The sequence below is a fragment of the Urocampus carinirostris genome, chromosome 8 (genome assembly GCF_059441175.1).
Source record: "Urocampus carinirostris isolate Australia breed hairy pipefish chromosome 8, RoL_Ucar_1.0, whole genome shotgun sequence".
NCBI classification, from domain to species: domain Eukaryota; kingdom Metazoa; phylum Chordata; class Actinopteri; order Syngnathiformes; family Syngnathidae; genus Urocampus; species Urocampus carinirostris.
The window spans coordinates 2,964,701-2,990,555 of NC_142356.1; the positions used below are offsets into that span (position 1 = coordinate 2,964,701).

Below are 25,855 nucleotides of genomic sequence, written 5' to 3' on the forward strand. Positions count from 1 at the left end.
AAATGTCTTGTCGGTAATAGAAAGGGAACGCTCCAGTTGTGACCTATTAGCTCTTTAGTGTTAGCATGAAAATACTAGTCAAAGTCAAGCTAGCGGCTAGCAAAAACATGATAGCAGAGTGAGTTGGTAAAACTTGGTAGAGCTCCTATTTTTACCATCTATGTTCTGCCCCCGAGTGAAATCCAGCTTCACATGGCTCGCTTCACATTAGGTGTGATGTCCTCACTACATAGTTTTTCGTTTTTTTGGCCAAAACAAAAAAGTCCTTCTGGTCATTTTTGGTGGAAAAATATTTGTATTACTACTTTTTTTAAAAAATCGATTATATATTTTTAATGACCAACTCCGCCCCCCTGTGAACGCCAGATTCACGTGGCTCGCTTCACTTTAGGTGTGACTTTCTCGCAACATTGTTCTTTTTTCTTAAATTTTTTTCTTTTTTTTTTCTTTTCGGCCATCACTGAAAAAAGGACTTTTGGTCTTTTTTGGTGGATTTGTTCCCACCGAATTTGGTGTATCCCTTCTTTTTTGGGGGTAGTTTTTTTCTTTTAATGACCAACTCTGCCCCCAGGTGAAATCCAGCTTCACATGGCTCGCTTCACTTGATGTCCTCACTACATTGTTTTTTGTTTTTTGGCCAAAACGAAAAAGGTCCTCCCGGTCATTTTTGGGTAGAAAAATATTTTCTTCACCAAATTTGGTGCATCCCTACTTTTTTAAAATGTATTTTATTTTTTCAATTACCAGCTCTGCCCTCCAGCTTCACCTGGCTCGCTTCACTTTAGGTGTGACTTATTGAAAAAAGGACTTTTGGTCTTTTTTGGTGGAAAAATATTTGTCCCACCGAATTTGGTGCCTCCCTCCTTTTTCGGGGGTAGTTTTTTCTTTTAATGACCAACTGTGCCCCCAGTTGAAATCCAGCTTCACATGGCTCGCTTCACTTTAGGTGTGATGTCCTCACTACATTTTTCTTTTCTTCTTAGTTTTTTTAGTTGGTTTTTTTTGGGGCCAATTAAAAATATTTGTTCCCCCGAATTTGGTGTATCCCTTCTTTTTGGGGGGTTGTTTTTTCTTTTATTTACCAACTCTGCCCCCTGTGAAATCCAGCTTCACATGGCTCTCTTCACTTTACGTGTGATGTCCTCACTACATTGTTCTTTTCTTCTTAGTTTATTTAGGTTTTTTTCCGGCCATTACTGAAAAAAGGACTTTTGGTCTTTTTTGGTGGAAAAATATTTGTTCCACCGAATTTGGTGTATCCCTTCTTTTTTGGGGGTAGTTTTTTTCTTTTAATGACCAACTCTGCCCCCCTGTGAAAGCCAGATTCACATGGCTTGCTTCACTTTAGGTGTGATGTCCTCACTACATTGTTCTTTTCTTCTTATTTTTTTTTTTAGGTTTTTTTTTTTACCATTACTGAAAAAAAGGACTTTTGGTCTATTTTGGTGGATTTGTTCCACCGAATTTGGTGTATCCCTTCTTTTTTGGAGGTATTTTTTATCTTTTAATTACCAACTCTGCCCCCAGTTGAAATCCAGCTTCACATGGCTCGCTTCACTTTAGGTGTAATGTCCTCACTACATTGTTCTTTTCTTCTTAGTTTTTTTAGTTGTTTTTTTTTGGGGCCATGGAAAAATATTTGTTCCCCCGAATTTGGTGTATCCCTTCTTTATGGGGGGTTGTTTTTTCTTTTATTTATCAACTCTGCCCCCTGTGAAATCCAGCTTCACATGGCTCGCTTCACTTTAGGTGTGATGTCCTCACTACATTGTTCTTTTCTTTTTAGTTTTTTTAGGGTTTTTTTTTCCGGCCATTACTGAAAAACATGGTGGAAAAATATTTGTTCCACCGATTTTGATGTATCCCTTCTTTTTTAGGGGTAGTTCTTTCGTTTAATTACAAACTCCGCCCCCCTGTGAAAGCCAGATTCACATGTCTTGCTTCCCTTTAGGTGTGACTTCCCCATTGTTCTTTTCTTCTTAGTTTTTTTAGTTGTTTTTTGGGGCCATGGAAAAATATTTGTTCCCCCGAATTTGGTGAATCCCTTCTTTTTGGGGGGTTGTTTTTTCTTTTAATTACCAACTCTGCCCCCCTGTGAAATCCAGCTTCACATGGCTCTATTCACTTTACGTGTGATGTCCTCACTACATTGTTTTTCGTTTCTCCGCCAAAACGAAAAAGGTACTTCTTGTCATTTTGTGCGGTGCACAAAATTCAGTGCCTCCCTCCTTTTTCGGGGGGTCGTTTGATTCAACGGCCGGCGCCACATTTAAAGTTAACAACATAATGAGCCGGGGCGTGTGCCCGGCACAGGACAGGAAATGGCCGGAAACGGTCCGAAGCTTGTGAAAACATCAACAGGAGGCTTGGAAAAATCAGCTGGTCTCACTTTCAAAGCATGTTTGGAAAGTTTCTTTTGATAAATTTTGCAAAACAAGGTCATTAAGTTTGGCAACTCCAATCCCTGACAGCCAGATAGACAACATATCTGCACGCACCAATTGGCCAATTAGAGAAATTAGCAGTGTCATTTTCTCTTAAAAACCCCAAAAAAACACCTGGACTCTCTTATTTTGGGCGGCAAACGTCAAAGAATATAGGGGACGCAACATTTTTGACACCAAATTGTCATTATTACCCGATTACTTTTTTTTTTTTTAACAAAGATTTACCGCTCTCCAAACTTTTCGTCAGGCAGATCCGCCATTGTTGTTTTGGTCTCGCGCCGATCTCGTCGCTTCGAGATGACGTCATTGTTTTGGCGGTTGTCGAGCGAAAGAGAAGTACGCCTCCGAAAAAACATTTGGTATTAGGTGCAAATCAACAAAAAATTGGTCATTTCTTCAGTGTCGGTAAGAAGTCGAAACATAACACAGAAAGTGGTAACAACGGCAATCATTCCGGCAGGAAAAAACGGCGGAGAAATTCTTCAGAAGACCGCGAAGGCAAGGAAAACACGTGTGTTGAAACGAACGATTTGACGAAATAGAATAAACAAGAGTACTCTGAGCAAGAAAAGGACTTTTCTGCCAAAATGGACTCAATTATATTCCTGGTGACGCTATGAGGAGGATGATAATGGATTGGACCTTGAGAAGCCATTACAACTATGGCGGGACAGCAAACCACAAAGAATATATGAACTGAAAATTTTGAAGCGATAACTGCTTTGTATTACCAATTAACTGTGATGATTAAAACTGAATGAAAATATAGATTAATATAATTATTTCAGCAATAATGTTTTGTATCATGTCCAATATTGTTGTGAACTGAAAAATCTTGAAGTGATAACTGATTATTATTACCAATAAACTGTGATGATTAAAACTGAATGAATATTTAGTTTTTTACTATATATTTGTTGCCGATTTACAATTTCAACCTGGATAAGACTAAATTTTGGGGAGCCATAGATCTCTGTTGGGACCCATAGATTTCTGAGCATGCGAGTCCCTGGACCCATTACTTTTTTTAGAGGTAAAATGAACACTGCACTCCCGTGATCTTTGTGATGCCTTCAGGACATGACGGCCGGCGTTCTGGAGGAAAACCTCGACTCTTTGCAGTTAAAAGAAGGAATCGACTTTTTCCATTTCAACTGAGCAAGACTTTGGTAAGGGAAATGATAGTTTATCGTTTGAATGTGCCTTTGTTTGATTTTATCCTCAAAAGTACCTTAACGATGGAAAGATTATATCTATTAGTCCGTCACTTTAGTGCCGGGAAGCCTGGTCATAAGCTTGCCTCCCCCAATACACTCCCTCGATTTCACAGTAACTGGTTGTTCCTTTGTTACAAAAGTTTCACTTTTCTTACTGTTCGTTTATTATGCTCGCACGCCATCTAGAGACTAGCATTATATTGCTCCATTGAATCATGTGATTTTGTTTAAGCCAATCAGATTTGTTTCACATATTTATGTGATCTTGTTCTTTTATGTTACAAAAGTTTCACTTTTCTTACTGTTCATTTATTGTGCTCGCACGCCATCTAGAGACTAGCATTATATTGCTCCATTGAATCGTGCGATTTTGTTTAAGCCAATCAGATTTGTTTCACATATTCATGTGATCTTGTTCTTTTATATACAAAAGTTTCGCTTTTCTTACTGTTCGTTTATTATGCTCGCACGCCATCTAGAGACTAGCATTATATTGCTCCATTGAATCATGTGATTTTGTTTAAGCCAATCAGATTTGTTTCACATATTTATGTGATCTTGTTCTTTTATGTTACAAAAGTTTCACTTTTCTTACTGTTCATTTATTGTGCTCGCACGCCATCTAGAGACTAGCATTATATTGCTCCATTGAATCGTGCGATTTTGTTTAAGCCAATCAGATTTGTTTCACATATTCATGTGATCTTGTTCTTTTATATACAAAAGTTTCGCTTTTCTTACTGTTCATTTATTGTGCTCGCACGCCATCTAGAGACCAGCATTATATTGCTCCATTGAATCATGTGATTTTGTTGAAGCCAATTAGATTTGTTTCACATATTTATGTGATCTTGTTCTTTTATGTTACAAAAGTTTCACGACTGATAACACTCGTAGGATTAACCGACCCGACCCCAAAAGCTACATGCCACAACGTAACAATTGGCTTCGTTATTAGCTTCTTTTTCGCTAAGCTAGCCCCAAAAAAACCTGATTTTGAGTTGAAAAGTACAAAAAAAACCTACGTCCTGATCCATCAGTTGAAATTCTTCTCCGATACGTCGAAAGACTGACAAAACGAGCCTTTGTCTTTGTTGGTTGACTCGTTAATAATTACTTTAGCGTCGATTAGCTTAGCCGGGGTCAAGACGACAAAGTCAACACTGACAAAACTGGTCTGTGACAAATTCATGAGCAGATTTCTAGTTATGTTACTTTTAGTATTAAATCAGCTCATTATTACTTTAATAATCACATCATCGATGCTTGTTTAGGGATGACTTTGTCGTGTTCACGAGACCAGAATATTCGGTTTGTTTCTCAGATTGTTTCTTTTTAGAATGAACGACCTCAACAAAACTGCTCTTTTTTTCATCTCTTATTTTTGGGTCCAAATACTCGGTCAGATCCATTATTACTTTAATAATCACATCATCGATGCTTGTTTAGGGATGACTTTGTCGTGTTCACGAGACCAGAATATTCGGTTTGTTTCTCAGATTGTTTCTTTTTAGAATGAACGACCTCAACAAAACTGCTCTTTTTTTCATCTCTTATTTATGGGTCCAAATACTCGGTCAGATCCATTATTACTTTCATAATCACATTATCCATGCTTGTTTCGGGATGACTTCATCGTGTTCAGGGGACCAGAATATTCAGTTTGTTTCTCAGATTGTTTCTTTTAAGAACGAATGACCTCAACAAAACTGATCTTTTCAACTCTTATTTTTGGGTCTAAATACTCGGTCAGATCCATTATTACTTTAATAATCACATCATCGATGCTTGTTTGGGGATGACTTCGTCGTGTTCACGAGACCAGAATATTCGGTTTGTTTCTCAGATTGTTTCTTTTAAGAACGAATGACCTCAACAAAACTGATTTTTTTAACTCTTATTTTTGGGTCCAAATACTCGGTCAGATCCATTATTACTTAAATAATCACATCATCGATGCTTGTTTTGGGATGACTTCGTCGTGTTCACGAGACCAGAATATTCGGTTTGTTTCTCAGATTGTTTCTTTTTAGAATGAATGTCCTAAACAAAACTGATTTTTTTAACTCTTATTTATGGGTCCAAATACTCGGTCAGATCCATTATTACTTAAATAATCACATCATCGATGCTTGTTTTGGGATGACTTCGTCGTGTTCACGAGACCAGAATATTCGGTTTGTTTCTCAGATTGTTTCTTTTTAGAATGAATGTCATCAACAGAATTTTTTCAGCTCTTATTTTTGCGTCCAAATTCTCGGTCGGAACACCATGAGCTGAATTGAACACACGGTGGGATATGAATTGTCTACGCCAACATTATGTATTTCTGAAATAACAACTTATCATGTTATAACAATGTTGTTACTACTATGCTACTACCAGTATAGTTGTGTAGCGGGGATATATTGTTGAGGCTGTGAATTCTGAAGGTCCTAATAACTTCCTTGTTCTGTTTATGTACACGCCTCGAGACCGACGTCTTTTCTCATAAATAGATTATTTTGTAAAACTGAAATATATAGGAAATGAGGTACAAATAAGTGTGGTTTTGTTTCTGCTGTTATTGCTTTTCATGTTTTGTTCTGTTGGAGCTGGTTGGTCTCATTACGTTATCGAATTGTTTTATTCTAATGTGAATTTTTCCCTTACATCTCTTTCCATGTTTTGTTTAATCAGGACTAGTTTGTATTCCAACTTGTATTCAACTTACATGTTTTGTTTAGTTAGATCTGGTTCAACATTGTGGAGCTGGGATATATTGTTGAGGCTGGGAATTCTGAAGGTCCTCATAAACTTCCTTGTTCTGTTCCATTCAAATGTGAATTTTTCCCTTATGCCTCTTTCCATGTTCTGTTCAGTTAGGATTAGTTTGTATTCTAACTTGTATTCAACTTACATGTTTTGTTTAGTTAAATCTGGTTCAACATTATGTAGCTGGGATATATTGTTGAGGCTGTGAATTATGAAGGTCTTAATAAACTTGCTTGTTCTGTTCCATTCAAATTTGATTTTATTTTTCCTTTTTGTCTCTTTTCATGTTCTGTTCAGTTAGGACTAGTTTGTATTCTAACTTGTATTCAACTTATATGTTTTGTTTAGTTAGATCTGGTTCAACATTGTGTAGCTGGGATATATTGTTAAGGCTGTGAATTATGAAGGTCCTAATAAACTTCCTTGTTCTGTTCCATTCAAATGTGAATTTTTCCCTTACGTCTTCTTCCATCTTCTGTTCAATTAGGACTAGTTTGTATTCTAACTTGAATTCAACTTCTATGTTTTGTTTAGTTAGATCTGGTTCAACATTATGTAGCTGGAATATATTGTTGAGGCTGTGAATTATGAAGGTCTTAATAAACTTCCTTGTTCTGTTCCATTCAAATGTGAATTTTCCCCTTACGTCTTCTTCCATGTTCTGTTCAATTAGGACTAGTTTGTAATTTAACTTGTATTCAACTTTTATGTTTTGTTAAGTTAGATCTGGTTTAACATTATGTAGCTGGGATATATTGTTGAGGCTGTGAATTCCGAAGGTCCTCATAAACTTCCTTGTTCTGTTCCATTCAAATTTGATTTTATTTTTCCTTTATGTCTCTTTTCATGTTCTGTTCAATTAGGACTAGTTTGTATTCTAACTTGAATTCAACTTCTATGTTTTGTTTAGTTAGATCTGGTTCAACATTATGTAGCTGGGATATATATCAATATTAACAATATATCCCTGCTGCATAATGTTGAACCAGATCTAACTAAACAAAACATAGAAGTTGAATAAACTATGTTTTGTTAAGTTAAATCTGGTTCAACATTGTGGAGCGGGGATATATTGTTAAGGCTGTGAATTCTGAAGGTCCTCATAAACTTCCTTGTTCTGTTCCATTCAAATGTGAAATGTGTTCCCTTATGCCTCTTTCCGTGTTCTGTTCAGTTAGGACTAGTTTGTATTCTAACTTGTATTCAATTTACATGTTTTGTTCAGTTAGATCTGGTTCAACATTATGTAGCTGGGATATATTGTTGAGGCTGTGAATTCTGAAGGTCTTAATAAACTTCCTTGTTCTGTTCCATTTGAATGTGAATTTTTCCCTTATGCCCCTTTCCATGTTCTGTTCAGTTAGGATTAGTTTGTATTCTAACTTGAATTCAACTTCTATGTTTTGTTTAGTTAGACCTGGTTCAACATTGTGTAGCAGGCATATATTGTTGAGGCTGTGAATTCCGAAGGTCCTCATAAACTTCCTTGTTCTGTTCCATTCAAATTTGTTTTTTCCTTTATGTCTCTTTCCATGTTTTGTTCAGTTAGGACTAGTTGGTATTCGATTGGTCTTCACTCTTTTATGTTTTATTTCGTTAAATCTAGTTAGATTTTCAACCTTTTCAGCAGGGGTGTGCTGTTTGAGGGTGGGAATTCTGATTTTTGAATCCTAGAGGTCCTTGTAAACTTTCTTGTTCTGTTTCTGTACGCCGCCTTCCTGTAAGGACTTCCTTTTCCAATATCTCATTTTGGGTTGGAATTTATTGGGATCTGGTTCCTTAAATTCAGACAGAAATGTATACTTTATCATCCTTACTTCTTTGATTGTTGCACAAATGATCTTTTTTCTCTCCCCAGCACTTGAAATGTCTCCCCTCTTTTTTTTTTCTTTTTTTTTTTTTTAGAAGGGAGGAAGTGAAAGGCACGAAGGTCGCAATCGGAGACGGAAAGAATGCGCGTGCGCGCTCAAGACCCGTTTGGCCCCCTCTCAGGGGACGTGCGGAGAAGGGGCCAAAGTCCCGAATGGAGAGTGGGCGTGGCTCTGCGCAATGACTCGCGTGTCTTGGCACGCGCGCGCGGGGGAGGGGCCAGACTCCTTTCCACGGGCGCGAGAGAGAGATCGAGGGAGAACGGATTTGGGGGTTCTTCGGGACCGGATCAGCATGATCCAGTCTTGGACCGTCCTGCACTTACTGACGGTGGCGATCGCGTGGAGGCTCGTGGAGCCCCGCTACTCCAGCGAGCAGTGCAGCTGGCGGGGGAGGTGAGGACCGGGAGGCCAACTCGACAAAATTCTTATGATGTTGTTTTCTTACATGTTTTGTTTCTTTAGGGCAGGGGTGTCCAACTCATTTGAACTCGGGGGCCACGCGATAGAACAAACATTCTGCCGGGGGCCCGGACTAGGAGATTAAAAAGAAAGAAAAAGAGATAAAGAAATAAGAGAAAGAGGGAGGGGAAAGAAGAGAGAGGGCGGGACAGAGAAAGAAAGAGAGAGGGAGAGAGTGTGAGAAACAAAAGATAAAAAGTCGTGAGAGAGGGAGAAAAGAAAGGGAGAGGAAGAAAGAAATCCAAAGAGAAATAGAAAGGAGAGAAAAGAAAGCACGAAGGGTAGGACGAAAGAAAGAGAAAAGAGAGAAAAGGAAGAAAGGAAGTTAGAGCAAAAGAGGTTAAAAGACACAGAGAGTGAAAGAGACAGAGTGGGAGAAAAGGGGTGGAAAAGAGAAAGAGAGAAATAAATGAATGTGTCCATTCCGTCAATACAAGAGAAAGAAAGAGATAAAGAAATAAGAGGGAGGGAAAAGGAGAGAGGGCGGGACAAAGAAAGAGAGAGGGAGAGAGCGTGAGAAACAAAAGATAAAAAGTCGTGAGAGAGGGGGAAAAGAAAGGGAGAGGAAGAAAGAAATCCAAAGAGAAATAGAAAGACAGAAGGAGAGAAAAGAGAAAAGAAAGCGCAAAGGGTAGGAAGAGAGAAAGATAAAAGAGAGAAAAGGAAAAAAGGAAGTTAGAGCAAAAGAGGTTAAAAGACACAGAGAGTGAAAGAGACAGAGTGGGAGAAAAGAGGTGGAAAAGAGAAAGAGAGAAATAAATGAATGTGTCCGTTCCGTCAATACAAGAGAAAGAAAAAGAGATAAAGAAATAAGAGGGAGGGAAAAGGAGAGAGGGCGGGACAAAGAAAGAGAGAGGGAGAGAGCGTAAGAAACAAAAGATAAAAAGTCGTGAGAGAGGGGGAAAAGAAAGGGAGAGGAAGAAAGAAATCCAAAGAGAAATAGAAAGACAGAAGGAGAGAAAAGAGAAAAAAAAGCGCGAAGGGTAGGAAGAATGAGAGAGAAAAGGAAGTTAGAGCAAAGAGGTTAGAAGACGCGTAGTGAGAAAGAGACAAAGAGCAACAAAGGAAGAGAAAAAGAGAGACACATAGAGTGAAAGAGACAGAGTGGGAGAGAGAGAAATAAATACAAGTACAGTGTCTTTGTTCGAGGCACCTGTCTTTGGCAACATCAAGTTGACATATTTCAACCTGCAGCTTGTTTTTCTCTTGCGCTTCTCCGAGTGTTGTCTCGCTGGCCGGATTCCATCCCTTAGCGGGCCCGATCCGGCCCGTGGGCCGCCTGTTTGACACCTGTGCTTTCGGGAGATTTATTGGAATTATTAGAGGTTGTTGTGTAACGTTTTTGCAGGTGTTTGGTTTGGAACTAAAATAAAACCGTAAAAAGTTGAGTGGTTCTTTCATGTTTTGTTCCGTGAGAGCTAGTTTATAAGTTCCATCAGATCTTGTTCTGTTTTGGATCTTTGTTCTTTTGGATAATGATGCTTGGAGGCAAGAATTGCCAGACTGAAGCTTTGAACTAAAAACAAAGGGGTTGGGGGTCAGAAAAGTTAGCTACTTTCATGTTTTGTTCAGTGTGAACTAGGTTGAGTGTTCCATCATCTTTTCCTCTATTGTGGTTCTATCTAAGATTATTTAAATTGTTTGAGGTTATTTGATGATGTTTTAGAGCGAGTATTGTTTGTGTTTTGGATCTCACAAAAGAACAGAAAAGTTTAGTGTTTCTTTCATGTTTCTTTCAGTGTGAGCTCATTTTTGTTCTTTTTTTGGTTCTTTTGGCGAGTTATTTGAATTATTTGAAGGGTTTTTTGACAATTTTTTTGTATATCTCAAAGTTGGATCTAAAATAAAAATGACAAAGTTGTGTTCCTTTCATGTTTTGTTCAGTGTCCCATCCTCTCTTGTTATGTTTTTGTTCTTTTGGATAATTGTTTGAGGTTGTTTTATGAATATGTGGAAGCTGCGCATCGCATGACTACTGCTTGGATTTAAATATCGATTACAAAATTCTTGTTTTTCATTCATGTTTTGTTCAGTGCATGCTAGTTTGGGTATTTTTATCATCTCTTGTTCGGTTTTCCATCTTTGTTCCTTTGTAAATTTTCTTTCGAAAAGCATGTGAGGTAAATATCTTTTTGATAGAAAGTCCCTGCATCCTCTTACTTTTACGTTTTTGTTCAGTGAGAACCGGTTGATATTCCAACACGCTGTCCCTTTTATGTTTTGTTCAGTTAGAGCTAGTGTTCCAGTTTTATGTTTCACGGTCTTCTCTCCACATGAAGGACTCTTTCTTGTGTTCCCTTACTTTCATGTATTTTTCTGTTGATTTATGTGGTTGTTCGATGCACTTCTATGTTCCCCTTCTTCCTCTTTTTATGTTTTGTTTAGTTAGTTGGTATTCTAATATATTCTGTGTTTTCTTCCTTTCATGTCTTGTTCCTTTAGATCTACTTATAGTGTTTCGCTATTCTATAGCAGGGAGGCTGTTGGAGTAGTTTTGATGTATTGGACTTCTGATAATCCTACTTTCTTGTTCTTTTTCTGCAAGCTATCCCATGCAGATTCCTTTACTAAAGTCTGAACTTTCAACTACCGTATTTTCCGCACTATAAGGCGCACCTAAAAGCCTTTATTTTTATTTAGCACGTGGCTGACGGCATACAGAAAGCATTTTTTACTATACTGTATTTGTAAATATTTTATTCTCCTGGATTTACTAAACTCACGGATATAAGAGGACCACGGCTGCACATTATTATGAACACGACGACTTTGGTGAGCTACTCCGGCTATATATCTTGTTTCAGACTGAACTCGATGTTTCTGTGATAAGCGGTGCAGATAATGGATGGAATGAAGTGTCTATTTTTAAATTCAACTCAATTCCAAGTGTTTATTGTCATATGCACAGTAAAGTTGCGAGCGAAAAAGAAAATAGAAACTAAGGAATGGTTGGCATTTCTTGAATCCCAAGACTTAAACCTTCCGAATGATGGAACGATGCATTTGAGTGACATCGTACGGACACCGCATCCGCACGTGTTCTCGACACGTATTTGCGTCTTTGCAAGCTTTGGGAATGTTAAGGGGGTAATCAGTTGGACTGAACCATCTGACTGTTTTGTCCACGTTCCCATTGTAGCGCCTTATAATCCGGTGCGCCTTATGTATGTCAAAAATAGGACCAAAAACAATTTTTTTCGGGGTGCGCCCTATAACCCGGTGCGCCTTATAGTGTGGAAAATACGGTACTTAAAGAAAAACTCTGTATTTATGTTCCAGATGTTTGACCTTGAAATACTCTGTCTTTTACGAGAAGTCCTTCTTCCTTCCTAGCGGTCTAAGCCACGAGTCTCATCGGCGGGACGTGGAACAGGTCTACCTTCGCTGTTCTCAAGGTCTGCTGGAATGGAGATACCCCATCGGGGCCCTCATCGTCAACCTGCGGCCAAACACGCCGGGCGAGCCGGAGGGTCTGCACGCCTGTGTTCGACCTCAGCCGTATTCCAAGGTGACGCACTTTCTTGTTGATTCCGTCTTTTGTCACTCGAATTGCGAATCGACTTTGCCAAAATGATGATAAAAGCTGTTTCTTCCCTTCCCGATTCCCCATTTAACTTACAAAGGCCCACAATGCGTCCATGTACCGTATTTTCCGCACTATAGGGCGCACCGGGTTATAGGGCGCACCCCCCAAAAATAGTTTTGATCCTATATCTTCCATAGATAAGGCGCACTGGATTATAAGGCGCTACAATGGGAACGTGGACAAAACAGTCAGATGGTTCAGTCCAACTGATTACCCCCTTAACATTCCCAAAGCTTGCAAAGAAGCAAATACATGTCGTAGACACATGCGGATGCGGTGTCGGTACGATGTCACTCAAATGCATCGTTTCAAATATCATTCGGAAGGTTAAAGTCTTGGAATTCAAGAAATGCCAACCATTCCTTAGTTTCTATTTTCTTTTTCGCTCGCAACTTTACTGTGCATATGACAATAAACACTTGGAATTGAGTTGAATTTAAAAATAGACACTCCATTCCATCCATTATCTGCACCGCTTATCACAGAATCATCGAGTTCAGTCTGAAGCAAGATATATAGCCGGAGTAGCTCACCAAAGTCGTCGTGTTCATAATAATGTGCAGCCGTGGTCCTCTTATATCCGTGAGTTTAGTAAATCCAGGAGACTAAAATATTTACAAATACAAAATAGTAAAGAATGCTTTCTGTATGCCGTCAGCCACAAGCTATACGCATTCATCTTTTTCGGCCAATTGCAGCCTTTGTTTTGCCGTTTAAGCCAATGCCCCCCTGTAAATGATAAAAAGGATCCGCCCCTTGACCTCCGAATAACTTTAGCCAATAGTGATCGATTCAAATGATGATTGACACATTGGTTAACCAATGAAACGCCGGTAAATAAATCCCAGCATACACCGCGGACTACTTGGCGTTCGGGGGAAAATCGAGTCGGCGGCTGCAAGTTAGTTGGAAGACTTTGCGATTTAATATTGATCCATATATAAGGCGCACTGTATTATAAGGCGCATGGTCAGCTTTTGAAAAAAATTAAGACTTTTAGGTGCGCCTTATAGTGCGGAAAATACGGTATTTCATTTATTATTAGCTTTGGAGTTGGGTTTTAAAGCCTCAGTGTATATTATATAGTGACCCCTACTGGTGTGAATATAGATAGAGATAGATAGATGGATAGATACTTTATTCATCCCCGTAGGGAAATTCACACTTCCAGCAGTATCCTTTTGTTGTTTATTAACAGATTAACAGGATGGCCTTGGGGTGGTGTGTTGTAGTTTAGCAACAGCGGAGTGGATGACGTCGCACGCTAGGCTAAAAGTTCGACGTCCCTGCAGCAGATGGAAATCTTTTGTGCCCAGGGTTACACCACCTCGTGTCCACTTCCTCTCCGCTTCCCGCAGGCTTTTGTGTCTCTGTCTGCCCTAACAGCGCTGAAGCCGGGTAGCTCCACGTTAGCGTCCGGGATGCTAGACGATTCCGTAAAACACTGCAAACTGCACTCCCTGTACGCTTTGATGTTTTTCCCCAGCACAGCCAGTTCGTCGGTCTTATTTGGTAGAGAGTTCACATTTACCATGATTACGGACGGTACCAAAGATTAATAATGCCGCTAGCCGCTTAGCTAGCTCTGGCTCGGCAGCCACGATAGGGCCCCCTCTTCACGCTGGCACGAGAATTCTTCAGGACAAGGAGTTGATTCCTCGAATAAATGCGTTTTTGTGCGTGAAAACCCATAACCATAGGATAGAAAGTAGTTGACAAACGGGACAAAAAACACCGAAGATAGAAGCAGACACTTAAAACGATAAATCACAAAAAGAGCGGAATAACACAGAGCTGCTGGAAAGGCTATGATGTATCATTTAAATAAAACTGTTAATTCAAATAAAAACAGACTATTTCATAAACGGGATTTAGAAATTGTTCCTATTACACAACTCGGAGTTGACAAGTTTGGCCGCCATCTTACTACTGCGGAAGCCTGAATGACCACTTTGCCAAGCTAGCTTGTCCCATTGCCGCTTTTAGCACCTAACGAAGACTTAGCACTCACAGCTTAGCTGAGCCACAAGTGTCATGGTCACTAAATCCTGTGATTCTTGATCTTTATTTCTACGGTTTCCTCCTCTAACCACTCATATTAGCCACTTGGCTGTAGGCTATGACTCGCAGCAAATCATTGTTAGCTGCTCCTGCTTTGTCCCTCAGTGTCAATTCTTTTTTTCCACGGTTACCTTCTCTAGCCACTCAGCTCCAGGATATTGCTCACTGTTAGCTGCAAATCTTAACAGCTTTGTGTGAATAAAGCTTTGACTGGCCTTTTTAGTCGCTTTTCCTGTTAGCCGCTAATGTTAGCCACTTAGCTGCTATGTGTGTATACAGCTTTCTTTTGTTGTTGTTTTTTTTGTTGCTGGAGGGGATAAACACAAATTTTCATGTACTTGTTTTGCTCATGCCAGGAATATGAAGGTAGAGTTTGGTATTTTGCAAAGTGGCATCCTTCAGGCTTCCGTAGTGTGTCTCCTGCCAATGCACTCGCTTCAGTTAGATTCTAAGCTACATCGACCACGAGTGGTGAATAATTACGCACTGGCCCTTTAATGTAGGATCTCTTGGCCAGTTCATTTTGGTGGTGACAAAGTACTGTTGGGAATTAAACTATCAAAATGTAGCGTTTACCAAATTGTTCGAATTAGTTATCCGACTCCATTAACCAAACACGACCTACATTCATCCAACAATTATGCGCTCGTTTCTTGAGAGAAAAATGATCAGGAAGGCCGACATTTTCACACGGGGGCGGATGTTTATTTTTCCTAACAGCAGAACTAAATGTAAAACAGGAGACTGCCGAAGTCACGTTGGAGTCTGAGCGAAGCCTCCTTCTGAAGTCCTTTAGCTTTCTCTTATTGGCTCACGTCTCCCCGCAAGATGGCGTCTCGGCTCCTCCCATGGGCGTGCCAGCAAATCCTGTTGTCAAAATTTCCTAGACAAAATATTGTGCATTTCGAACAGCCTGCCCTGACATTGAACTAAAGCCCAGTCAGTGAATATCGTTATTGCATTAAACTGAATACAGGGAATTTGTAGTCAATCGTATAAAATCCTTTATAGTCAAATGTATAAAATCCTTTAGTACTTATTGCAAATGAAATTTACCTCTGTTTTTGGATGAGAAAAAAAGAAACCGGATACAAATGAATCACGTTTGCACAAAGGGAATAATTAAACTCATTAGCATGCTAAACGGCGTTAGCGACGAATGCGCACTCACGTGACGTCACGTGATAATCGCTTTAATGGTACAATAAATAACATGCACCCAAATAAGCTGAATTGAATTGTTTTTATTGTTATTGATAACGTAGTGAATATTGTTTGCAACGAGATTAGATACGGCACCCCATGATAGACGCGTAATAAAGAGAAAAGCGAGATGATAGAATGTCAGGATAAAGAGGCAAAATTGTTTGAAAAGATACCGTTTTCAAGCTCACGTTTGAGTGTTTAAACATGGAAAGGAACGATCTTCCTTTGAATGAGAGGATTTTTGATAATAATGAACTTTAATTTCTGTTAAAGAAAAAGTAAACAAACGCTGTTCTCGCGCGGCGTTCAAAGACTGCTCAAAGTGTAGGAAATCTCACTATAAACTCCCCGTGTGTGTGTCAACCGAAGGGTTCCCACTTGTACTTGGAGCGAGGCGGACGTCTAACGCTGCTGGCAGCCGAAAATGAGCAACCCCGGGGGGGCGTCCGGTGCTTTAACCTGTCCCACGGAGTCCTTTTTGTGGAAGCCGTCCCGGGGGCCGACGTGGGTAGGCGCATCACGGCTTTCCAGTACGAGCTGGTGTCGGCGCGGGCAGCGCGTTTATATCCTCACCTCCGACAGAATTCAGGTCATTATTTTTCTTTTTCTTTTTGTTTGATTTCAACCTGGTAACAATAGTTTTATGATCTTTTATTCTTTAGATAACACAGTAAAAGCATTAGGTTGCTATGGAACTCTGACTTTCAGCCTATCACGACGCGTTTTACTTAACAGCCAATCAGGACGCTGTTTGCTAGCGAGTGATTTCCTCCTGTTTGGTACTATGCGAAGGTGTTTTCTCTTTTACGCGTATAAATAATACATTTTAATAATAAATCAAATGTTTTTTTTAATATAGTAAAAAAGTAAATGTCAATCAAAAAAAGAGTTTATAAAATCAAGCCCGTGATTTTCCTCTCACCTTTGGATAAAACAAGTATTTTAAAGGTAGGTGGCAATTTTTAGCCAATCACGGCTGGTCTTACCTATGAACCAATCAGGATTGGCGTTTTATTCTACTGTTCTATTGATCACCGATCAAATGTTATGATAAATTTAAAATCAACGGCTTTGATAAATAATAGACAAACGGAAGGATTAAAAAGGGCATTTAAAATTATTATTTTTTAACGTTTTCAGTCTTCACAATTAAGTCAATAGTCATTAATTCACCTTTTTAATCAAATCTATGTTTTTTTTTGGTTAATTTATACGAAATGAGATTTCGTTAGCAGTATTAGCCTGTTTAGCATTAGCCAAAACATCCCTTCGTCCTTATTGTAAAGTACTTAAAATAGTTTTATTTCATTTTGACTCATAAGTCTCATATATTCTAGTTAATTCGAGGTGTTGATATTCCCTTTTCTGTATTTTTTGTTGCAGTCACGTGCGAACTGTGTTCCGGTGAAGAATTGCTCCTCTCCGTCTGCGTCGGCGATTTTGGTAAACAGTTTTCTGATTTTTTTTTGTGTCTTTGGCATTTTATAAAATCCTTTTTTTTGGAAAAAAGTATCATTTCGCTCTTTTTTGAGTGATGCTCACACACGTCATTGCCAGAAAGCAGGCTCCGGTCCAGTAGGGGGAAGCGTGGTGCCGGAAAGATGTATTCTTGGCGCTTTAAAAACCTTGATTTCAGGGACAAACCCTAGTCTGAGACCTTACTGGGAAACCCCGAAGAACCCCCTGAAATTCTAGTTTTGGCCCCAAACCCTAATTTGAAACCCTAGGAATGCTCTAAACCAGGGGTGTCAAACAGGGATTGAATCCGGCCCACGAGAAAATGCCCAGAGAAGCGCAAGAGAAGAAGGAGCTGCAGGTTAATGTTGCCAAAGCCAGGTGCCTCACATAAACGCTGTACTTGTATTTATTTCACTCTTACTCTCTTTATCTCTACCGCTATCTCTCTCTTTCTCTTTATCTCTCTCTCTCTCTCTCTTCCTTGATTTTTCTCTCACTCTCTATCCCTCTCTCGTTCACTTGCGCTGTCTCTCTTTTTCTCTTTCTTTGTTCCTCTTTGTCTTTTTACCGTCTTTTGCTCTCTCTTTTTGTTTTCCTCTCTCTCTCTCTCTCTCTCTCTCTCTCTCTCTCTTGCTTTCCCATTGTCTGTTTCTCCCCTTCTCTCTTTCTCCCCTTTCTATTTCTCTTTGGATTTCTTTCTTTCTCTCTCTTTCTGCCTCTCTCACTATTTCTCTTTTCATCTCTTTTGTTTCTCATTCTCTCTCTCTCACTTTTACTCTCCCTCTCTTTGTCTCCCTCTTTCTCTCTCCTTCTCTTTCTCTCTCTCTCTCCCCCTTTTCTCTCACTCTATCCCTCTTTCACTCGCTCCGTCTCTCTTTCTCTCCTTTCTATTTCTCTTAGGATTTCTTTCTTTCTCTCTCTTTCTGCCTCTCTCACTATTTCTCTTTTTATCTCCTTTGTTTCTCATTCTCTCTCTCTCACTTTCACTCTCCCTCTCTTTGTCTCCCTCTTTCTCTCTCCTTCTCTTTCTCTCTCTCTCTCCCCCTTTTCTCTCACTCTATCCCTCTTTCACTCGCTCCGTCTCTCTTTCTCTTGTTCGTCTTTGTCTCTTTCTCTTTGTGTCTTTTTACCTTCTTTTACCCTCTCTTTCTGTTTTCATTTTCTCTCTCTTTTATATCTTTCTCTCTCTCTTGCTTTCCCATTCTCTGTTTCTCCCCTTCTCTCTTTATCTCCTTTATATTTCTCTTTGGATTTCATTCTTTCTCTCTCTTTCCGCCTCTCTCACTATTTCTCTTTTTATCTCCTTTGTTTCTCATTCTCTCTCTCTCACTTTCACTCTCCCTCTCTTTATCTCCCTCTTTCTCTCTCCTCTTTCTCTCTCTCTCTCCCTTCCCTTTTCTCTCACTCTCTATCTCTCTCTTTCACTCGCTCCATCTCTCTTTCTCTTGTTCCTCTTTGTCTCTTTCTCTCTGTGTCTTTTTTTCTTCTTTTACCCTCTCTTTCTGTTTTCATTTTCTCTCTCTTTTATATCTTTCTCTCTCTCTTGCTTTCCCATTCTCTGTTTCTCCCCTTCTCTCTTTCTCTCCTTTCTATTTCTCTTTGGATTTCTTTCCTTCTCTCTCTTTTATATCTTTCTCTCTCTCTTGCTTTCCCATTCTCTGTTTCTCCCCTTCTCTCTTTCTCTCCTTTCTATTTCTCTTTGGATTTCTTTCCTTCTCTCTCTTTCCGCCTCTCTCACTATTTCTCTTTTTATCTCCTTTGTTTCTCATTCTCTCTCTCTCACTTTCACTCTCCCTCTCTTTGTCCCCCTCTTTCTCTCTCCTTCTCTTTCTCTCTCTATCTCCCCCTTTTCTCTCACTCTATCCCTCTTTCACTCGCTCCGTCTCTCTTTCTCTTGTTTGTCTTTGTCTCTTTCTCTTTGTGTCTTTTTACCTTCTTTTACCCTCTCTTTCTGTTTTCATTTTCTCTCTCTTTTATATCTTTCTCTCTCTCTTGCTTTCCCATTCTCTGTTTCTCCCCTTCTCTCTTTCTCTCCTTTCTATTTCTCTTTGGATTTCTTTCTTTCTCTCTCTTTCCGCCTCTCTCACTATTTCTCTTTTTATCTCTTTTGTTTCTCATTCTCTCTCTCTCGCTTTCACTCTCCCTCTCTTTGTCTCCCTCTTTCTCTCTCCTTCTCTTTCTCTCTCTCTCTCCCTCCCCTTTTCTCTCACTCTCTATCTCTCTCTTTCACTCGCTCCATCTCTCTTTCTCTTGTTCTTCTTTGTCTCTTTCTCTCTGTGTCTTTTTATCTTCTTTTACCCTCTATTTCTGTTTTCATTTTCTCTCTCTTTTATATATTACTCTCCCTCTTGCTTTCCCATTCTCTGTTTCTACCCTTCTCTCTTTCTCTCTTCCTCTCTTTCTTTTTCACCGGATTGATGTCATATCTCGGGGTCTGCTGTACCTAGGAATCCAGACTTGGGAGTGACCGGTCGTGTTAGTATTCTGTTCCGTCGATCCGAATTTCAGTCCTGTTCCTGTCCTTCGATCGTAACGCCCCCGACGTTTCTGTAGCAGGTATCGGCACGTTCCAAGGGACCCGCTCCACGCCTGCCGGACACTCCCGCGCCCGCCTGAGGCTGAATCGACTCTTCCGCCACAAAGATGGCGTCTTTGGAGGGGAAAACGGGGATAAAACACGGCGCGGGACGGCGTACGTGAACGTTACCCCCGGATGCGACGTCCCCGAAGGAGGAGACGAGTACCTGATAACGGGCCGGCTCCATTTTGGACAAGCGTGGCTGGGATGTGCGACCCGTTACCGGGACTTTCTGATGATTTATGACCGAGCCCGACAGGCGGGAAGTAATCCTTGCCACGTGGATGTACCCGAAAGTTGGAGGTCACTTGACTCGAGGTAAGATAGGGCCTAAAAAAATACAGCCCGACCCCACCCGCGGGTATTCAAGCCCGACCCAACCCGAGCCCGAAAAACTCACTTTATTGGCAGGACCGAGCCCGAAGACAATCAGGAGTTTAATATTTTATTTGGGAGGACTATGGAGGAGGAAAGGTGTGTTGGGAATTTTCTATCAAAATTTACCAAGTAGTTCAAATGAGTTATCTGACTCCATTAACCAAACACGCCCCACATTCATCCAACAGTTATGTGCGCTCGTTTTTTGAGAGAGAAATGACCAAACGGACCACACGGGGGCAGATATTTATGGTGTACCTAATCGGAGATGGCCCCCACCTAAGTTGCCCAGGATCATTTATACATTTCAACAAACAAATCAAAGACATCCCACTATTCCCCAATTGGCGATATGTCATCTGCATTTAACGTTAGCTTTCTCTTATTGGTCTCCTCCCCGCATGAGGGCGTGTCGGCTAGGCTCCATAATCTTCGCATATCAGCGGCGCCCCGACGTCTGAGAATTTTTCCTTCTCATGTATATTTATTTTTTATGATGTGCGTGTATATTTGCCAAATGGATTTAAAAAAAAAAAAAAGTTTTCATTGGAATCCACCATCTCTTGCCTAACTTTGCATCCACCTGCTTCTCCACTCGACCAGGCCAAGTCCCTTCACTCTTAATGTTAATAACATGTCATTTTCCCTTCTCATTTATAATTATTGTTAATGATTTGCATGTATATTTCGCAAATAATTTTTTTTTTTATTATTTTTCAATGGAATCCACCATCTCTTCCCCCATTTGCATCCACCTGCTTCTCCACTCTACCAGCCTAAGTCACTTCACTCCAAATGTCAATAAAATGTCATTTTCCCTTCTCATTTATATTTATTTTTAAAGACATGCATGTATATTTCGCCAAGTGAATTTTTTAAAAAAATCGTTTTTCACTGGAATCCTCCATCTCTTCCCCCATTTGCATCCACCTGCTTCTCCACTCTACCAGCCACTTCACTCCAAATGTCCTTAAATTGTCTTTTTTCCTTCTCATCTATATTTATTTTTTATGATGTGCATGTATATTTGCCAAATGGATTTTTTTTTTAAAAACAGTTTTCATTGGAATCCACCATCTCTTGCCGAATTTTGCATCCACCTGCTTCTCCACTCGACCAGGCCAAGTATATTTGTTAATGATTTGCATGTATATTTCGCAAGTTAATTTTTTTAAAAAAATCATTTTTCACTGGAATCCACCATCTCTTCCCCCATTTGCATCCACCTGCTTCTCCACTCTACCAGCCTAAGTCACTTCACTCCAAATGTCAATACAATCTCATTTTCCTTCTCATTTATATATATTTTTAGAGACATGCATGTATATTTCGCCAAGTGAATTTTTAAAAAAAATCGTTTTTCACTGGAATCCTCCATCTCTTCCCCCATTTGCATCCACCTGCTTCTCCACTCTACCAGCCACTTCACTCCAAATGTCCTTAAATTGTCTTCTTTCCTTCTCATGTATATTTATTTTTTATGATGTGCATGTATATTTGCCAAATGGATTTTTTTTAAAAAAACAGTTTTCATTGGAATCCACCATCACTTGCCTAATTTTGCATCCACCTGCTTCTCCACTCGACCAGGCCAAGTATATTCGTTAATGATTTGCATGTATATTTCGCAAGTTAATTTTTTAAAAAAATCATTTTTCACTGGAATCCACCATCTCTTCCCCCATTTGCATCCACCCGCTTCTCCACTCTACCAGCCCAAGTCACTTCAAAGGTCAATCAAATGTCATTTTTCCTTCTCATGTATATATGTGAATGTTATTAGATAATATGCATGTATACTACACGTAAGTATCACTATTTTGTTATTTGAACGTGTATAGCTCATTGAAAATGAACGCTTGCTTTGTAAAAAGCTCTCTTGAAGTAATCTTCTTTCAGGAAGTGTACAAATATACAACTCTGTGAGTCTTTATAGCATGTGTTTGTCGTGCTTTTGTTTCTTTTATGCAGAAATAGACTTTATTTGTCTTAAATTGTCTTAAAGTGCACTGTTCTGATTTTAATGAACACGGTGTTTTCAGGTTCTCATCTCATTAGCTACACCACTTATCCTCAGTAGGGTCGCGGGGATGCCGGAGCCCATCCCAGCAAGCGGTGGGCAGGGGACACCCTGAATTGGTTCCCAGCCAATCGCAGGGCACACAGGGACAGACAACTCGCTCACTCATTCACACCTAGGGACAATTTGGACCGGCCAATTCACCTGAAATGCATGTTTTTTGGAATGTGGGAGGAAGCGGAGTGCCCGGAGGAAACCCACGCAAGCACGGGGAGAACATACAAACTCCGCACGGGAAGTCTGGAGCTGGATTTGAACCCACGCAGGAGGTTCCCAAGACATGAACTGTGCCGCACATGCGCTAACCACTGCGCCACCGTGCTGCCCCTGTTTTCAGGTTATATAATCTCATCTCATTGGCTGCACCGCTTATCCTCAGTAGGGTTGCGGGGGTGCTGGAGCCCATCCTAGCAATCATCTGGCAGTGGGCAGGGGACACCCTGAACTGGTTGCCAGCCAATTGCAGGGCACACAGGGACAGACAACTCGCTCATTCACACCTAGGGACAATTTGGACCGGCCAATTCACCTGAAATGCAGGTTTTTGGAACGTGGGAGGAAAGCGGAGTGCCCGGAGGAAACCCACGCAAGCACGGGGAGAACATGCAAACTCCGCACAGGAAGTCTGGAGCTGGATTTGAACCCACGCACATGCGCTAACCACTGCGCCGCCGTGCTGCCCCTGTTTTCAGGTTATATAATCAATATATGTAAACGATTGGGAAACGACTCAAATGCAAGAAAAAAAAACGTCATGAAATGAATCGAGTTAGTGTCGTACGTGTGTGGTACTGCAGGGAGGTTTGATTCCCTGTGTTCTTTTAAATGAGTTTGATTAAACTTGTTGTTTTTCCTTCTAGTAGGCATTGTTTTTTTTCTATTTAGTTGTGATGGCTTAGTACTGTAAGCACTCTGTTTTATTATTATATCTTCTTCCGTAACAGTTTGGCTCGCTTCTTCTCCCAGAGCTTTTGGAGAACCCCAAAGATTTATGTACCAAAATTCCGGGCCGGTCAGGAATCCTGTGCTTATGTCTTTCACCGCACACATGTGTCAAAGAGGCGGCCCGCGGGCCAGACCAGGCCTGCTAAGGGATTGAATCCGGCCCGCCAGACAACACTCGGAGAAGCGCAAGAGAAAAACAAGCTGCAGGTTGAAATAGGTCCACTTGATGTTGCCAAAGCCAGGTGCCTCGAGCAAAGACTCTGTACTTGTATTTATTTATTTATTTCTCTCTCTCTCTCTTTCTTTTTTTCTTTCTTTATTTCTTTTCCACCCCTTTTCTCCCACTCTCTCTCTTTCGCTCTCTGCGTCTCTCTTTTTCTCTTCCTTTGTTGCTCTTTGTCTTTTTCCCTCTCTGTGTCTTTTGAACTTCTTTTGCTCTAACTTCCTTTTTTCCTTTTCTCTCTTTTCTCTTTCTCTCCTCCCACCCTTTGCGCTTTCTTATCTCTTTTCTCCCCTTCTGTCTTTCTATTCCTCTTTGGATTTCTTTCTTCCTCTCCCTTTCTTTATCCCCTCTCTTGTGACTTTTTATCTCTTGTTTCTCACACTCTCTCCCTCTAACTTTTTCTTTTTTTTTGTCCCACCCTCTCTCCTTTTCCCTCCCTCTTTCTCTTATTCTTTTATCTCTCTTTTTCTTTCTCTGTCATCTACTAGTCCGGCTCCCAACAGCATGTTTGTTCTATCGTGTGGCCCCCGAGTTAATATGAGTTTGACACCCCTGTTCTACACCAATGCGAGTTACCATGACAACACGAGAAAAAAGCGACATAGACAATGAACGGAGAGAGAGAGAGAGAGAGTCCCATCCGGAATGCATGGAGCCCATTCATTTCAAAGGGTAGCCATGGTAACCAGGGAGTTTCTGTAGGTGGTTTGAGCGGGTCACTGACCCACATTAAATTTAACCATTAGTAAATTGTGAATGCTAAAGAGCAGATGCTAGTGAGTGCATGCTAACAGCTATGCGTGCTGCGAGCAGAGTGTTGGGCTGGCAAAGCCAGCCCAAATATTAGCGCAAGCTAGCTGTAAACACTGCCGGCGATGAGGTGGGACTGGCATTAGCTGTGACTGTTTGATGCTATGCTTACTCATGCTAGCTGTAAACATGGTCGGTGATGACTTGGGCTGGCTAGCTCATGCTAGCTGTAATCACTGTCAGCAGCTTAATTATGCTGTTTGGTCAATTAACTGCTTCTTGCTTACAAATTATGCTAACGGCTACTTGCTAACAGTTAAATATTTTTATTTTTTACAGTGTAATAACAGTGTTATTACTCTGTTATTACTATGAATGTGATTTTTAGACTTTCCACAATGCAACTCCTTGTTGCTAACGATAACAGGCCCATCTGAAATGAACTTGCCAATACCAGGGGGGTGTGGGGGGCAGAGTCCCCCCCACAGACGCAAAGTTAAAAATTACAGATGCATCTCAACGAGTTAAAAACCCGAAGCTAACTCTTAATGCAAAAGATCCATCACAACTCTCACAATTGCCTCGGGAATTGTCTAGTTTAGTTTTGATATTGTGTTAAATGCTGCAAAATGTAGCAGGTATCAAATTCCCTGTAGCCCTAAATTCTGTTACTTAACGCAGGTAAAGATAAGTTAGGGTTTGGAGCAGTTACCACTGGTTCTACTGGTAATCTGTTTAATTCCTGTTCACTGTGTTGCGAGTTCAATCACCTGTATGAATTCTAGGGCAAAGGACTCAGCCACTGGACCAAGATAAGTCGGGTGGCAGTAGGGCTGGTTAGGGTTTTGGCTTCAGCTACAGATCTGGTTTTGGGTGGAGTTAGGGTCTAAAGTCGAAGAAATACTGGTAGCTCAACTGGTAAGATGCCTACCGAACACTTGTGGATTGGATCTCCAGTGCAGCCAGTGTTGTGGATTAACTGTAAGTCAGCGGCCTTTGAGCTGACAGTAGCCTGTTGTGTGCCGATATCTGGCAGGATGTTATGAGTCATGAGACAATGTTGATACAAGAAGTCACAAATTGTTGACTGAGAGAGTCGGGGCCGGAAAAAAACATTTTTGATTCCGAGAAAACCATCACCAGAACACAGTATAAAGGCCAGCGTCTGTAAAAATTTCGAACGTGGCTTGAATGAATGAACGGATGCAATAAAGTACGTTCCCTTTTTGTCATATTTCTGTCTCTGCGTATATTTAGGGGCGATGCCCAACGACGTCCTCTCCAAAATAAGTATATATTTTAGTTTGAGGGTTTTGGAGCTAGGTTTAGTTTTTAGTTGGATCTTGGGTTCAAGTTTAAGTTGGAGTTATCGTTTTAGTTTTTTTGCTGTAGGGTTGCATCCATGGTTAGTCTGTTAGCACTACTGTTAGAGTTTTTGTTGGAGCAAGGGTGAGAGGGTTAGCTGTAACTAGGTTTATTATTTGGGGTTTGGGTTAGAAACTTTATACTATTTTTTAACAGCATTTGTAGCTCAAATAGTAAGTTTCATCTAAGGCACTTACAGGGTTGTGGGTTTGATTGCCAGTCAAGGCAGAATGGGTTTTATGGAATGATTTTGATTGTGGCTAGGGTTAGGGTTTTCGCATGGTCCAACAAAAACCTTGATTTGAAATTTGTACTGTCTTACCTGGGATTTGAACCTACACTGCCACGAGTCTAAAATATACGTCTTACTATTTGAGCTACTATTGCAATTAGAATTTTCCATCAAAAAAACTACCTGCAACCCAAAACCAGAACATAGATACAGTCAAAACACCAATAAAGTCATATCACTGATAG

The 25,855-nt window shown here is 40.4% G+C and overlaps 2 protein-coding genes across 4 annotated transcripts in view; both read left to right on the forward strand.

Annotated features, from left to right (window-relative positions):
• Window positions 1-12,178, forward strand: part of qtgal (queuosine-tRNA galactosyltransferase) — a 35,200-nt gene extending 23,022 nt beyond the window's left edge. Inside the window, exons 12-13 of one of the 3 annotated variants that reach the window (XM_088341341.1) lie at window positions 3,525-3,616; window positions 12,082-12,178. In XM_088341341.1, coding sequence (XP_088197467.1) covers window positions 3,525-3,605 — 81 coding nt within the window. In that variant the 3' untranslated portion in view covers window positions 3,606-3,616; window positions 12,082-12,178. Of the gene's footprint in view, window positions 1-3,524; window positions 5,018-8,323; window positions 8,472-12,081 lie in introns of those variants that run through there. The other 2 variants (XM_088341339.1, XM_088341340.1) reach the window with 2 other exon arrangements.
• On the forward strand, window positions 8,434-23,175 carry metrnlb (meteorin like, glial cell differentiation regulator b). Its single transcript, XM_088341342.1, has 6 exons — window positions 8,434-8,682; window positions 12,082-12,256; window positions 15,971-16,190; window positions 16,985-17,044; window positions 19,613-19,955; window positions 22,058-23,175. The coding sequence occupies exons 1-6, from the start codon at window positions 8,468-8,470 to the stop codon at window positions 22,071-22,073; spliced, it is 1,029 nt and encodes a 342-aa protein (XP_088197468.1). The 5' UTR covers window positions 8,434-8,467; the 3' UTR covers window positions 22,074-23,175.
• The last annotated feature ends 2,680 nt before the right edge of the window (window positions 23,176-25,855 follow it).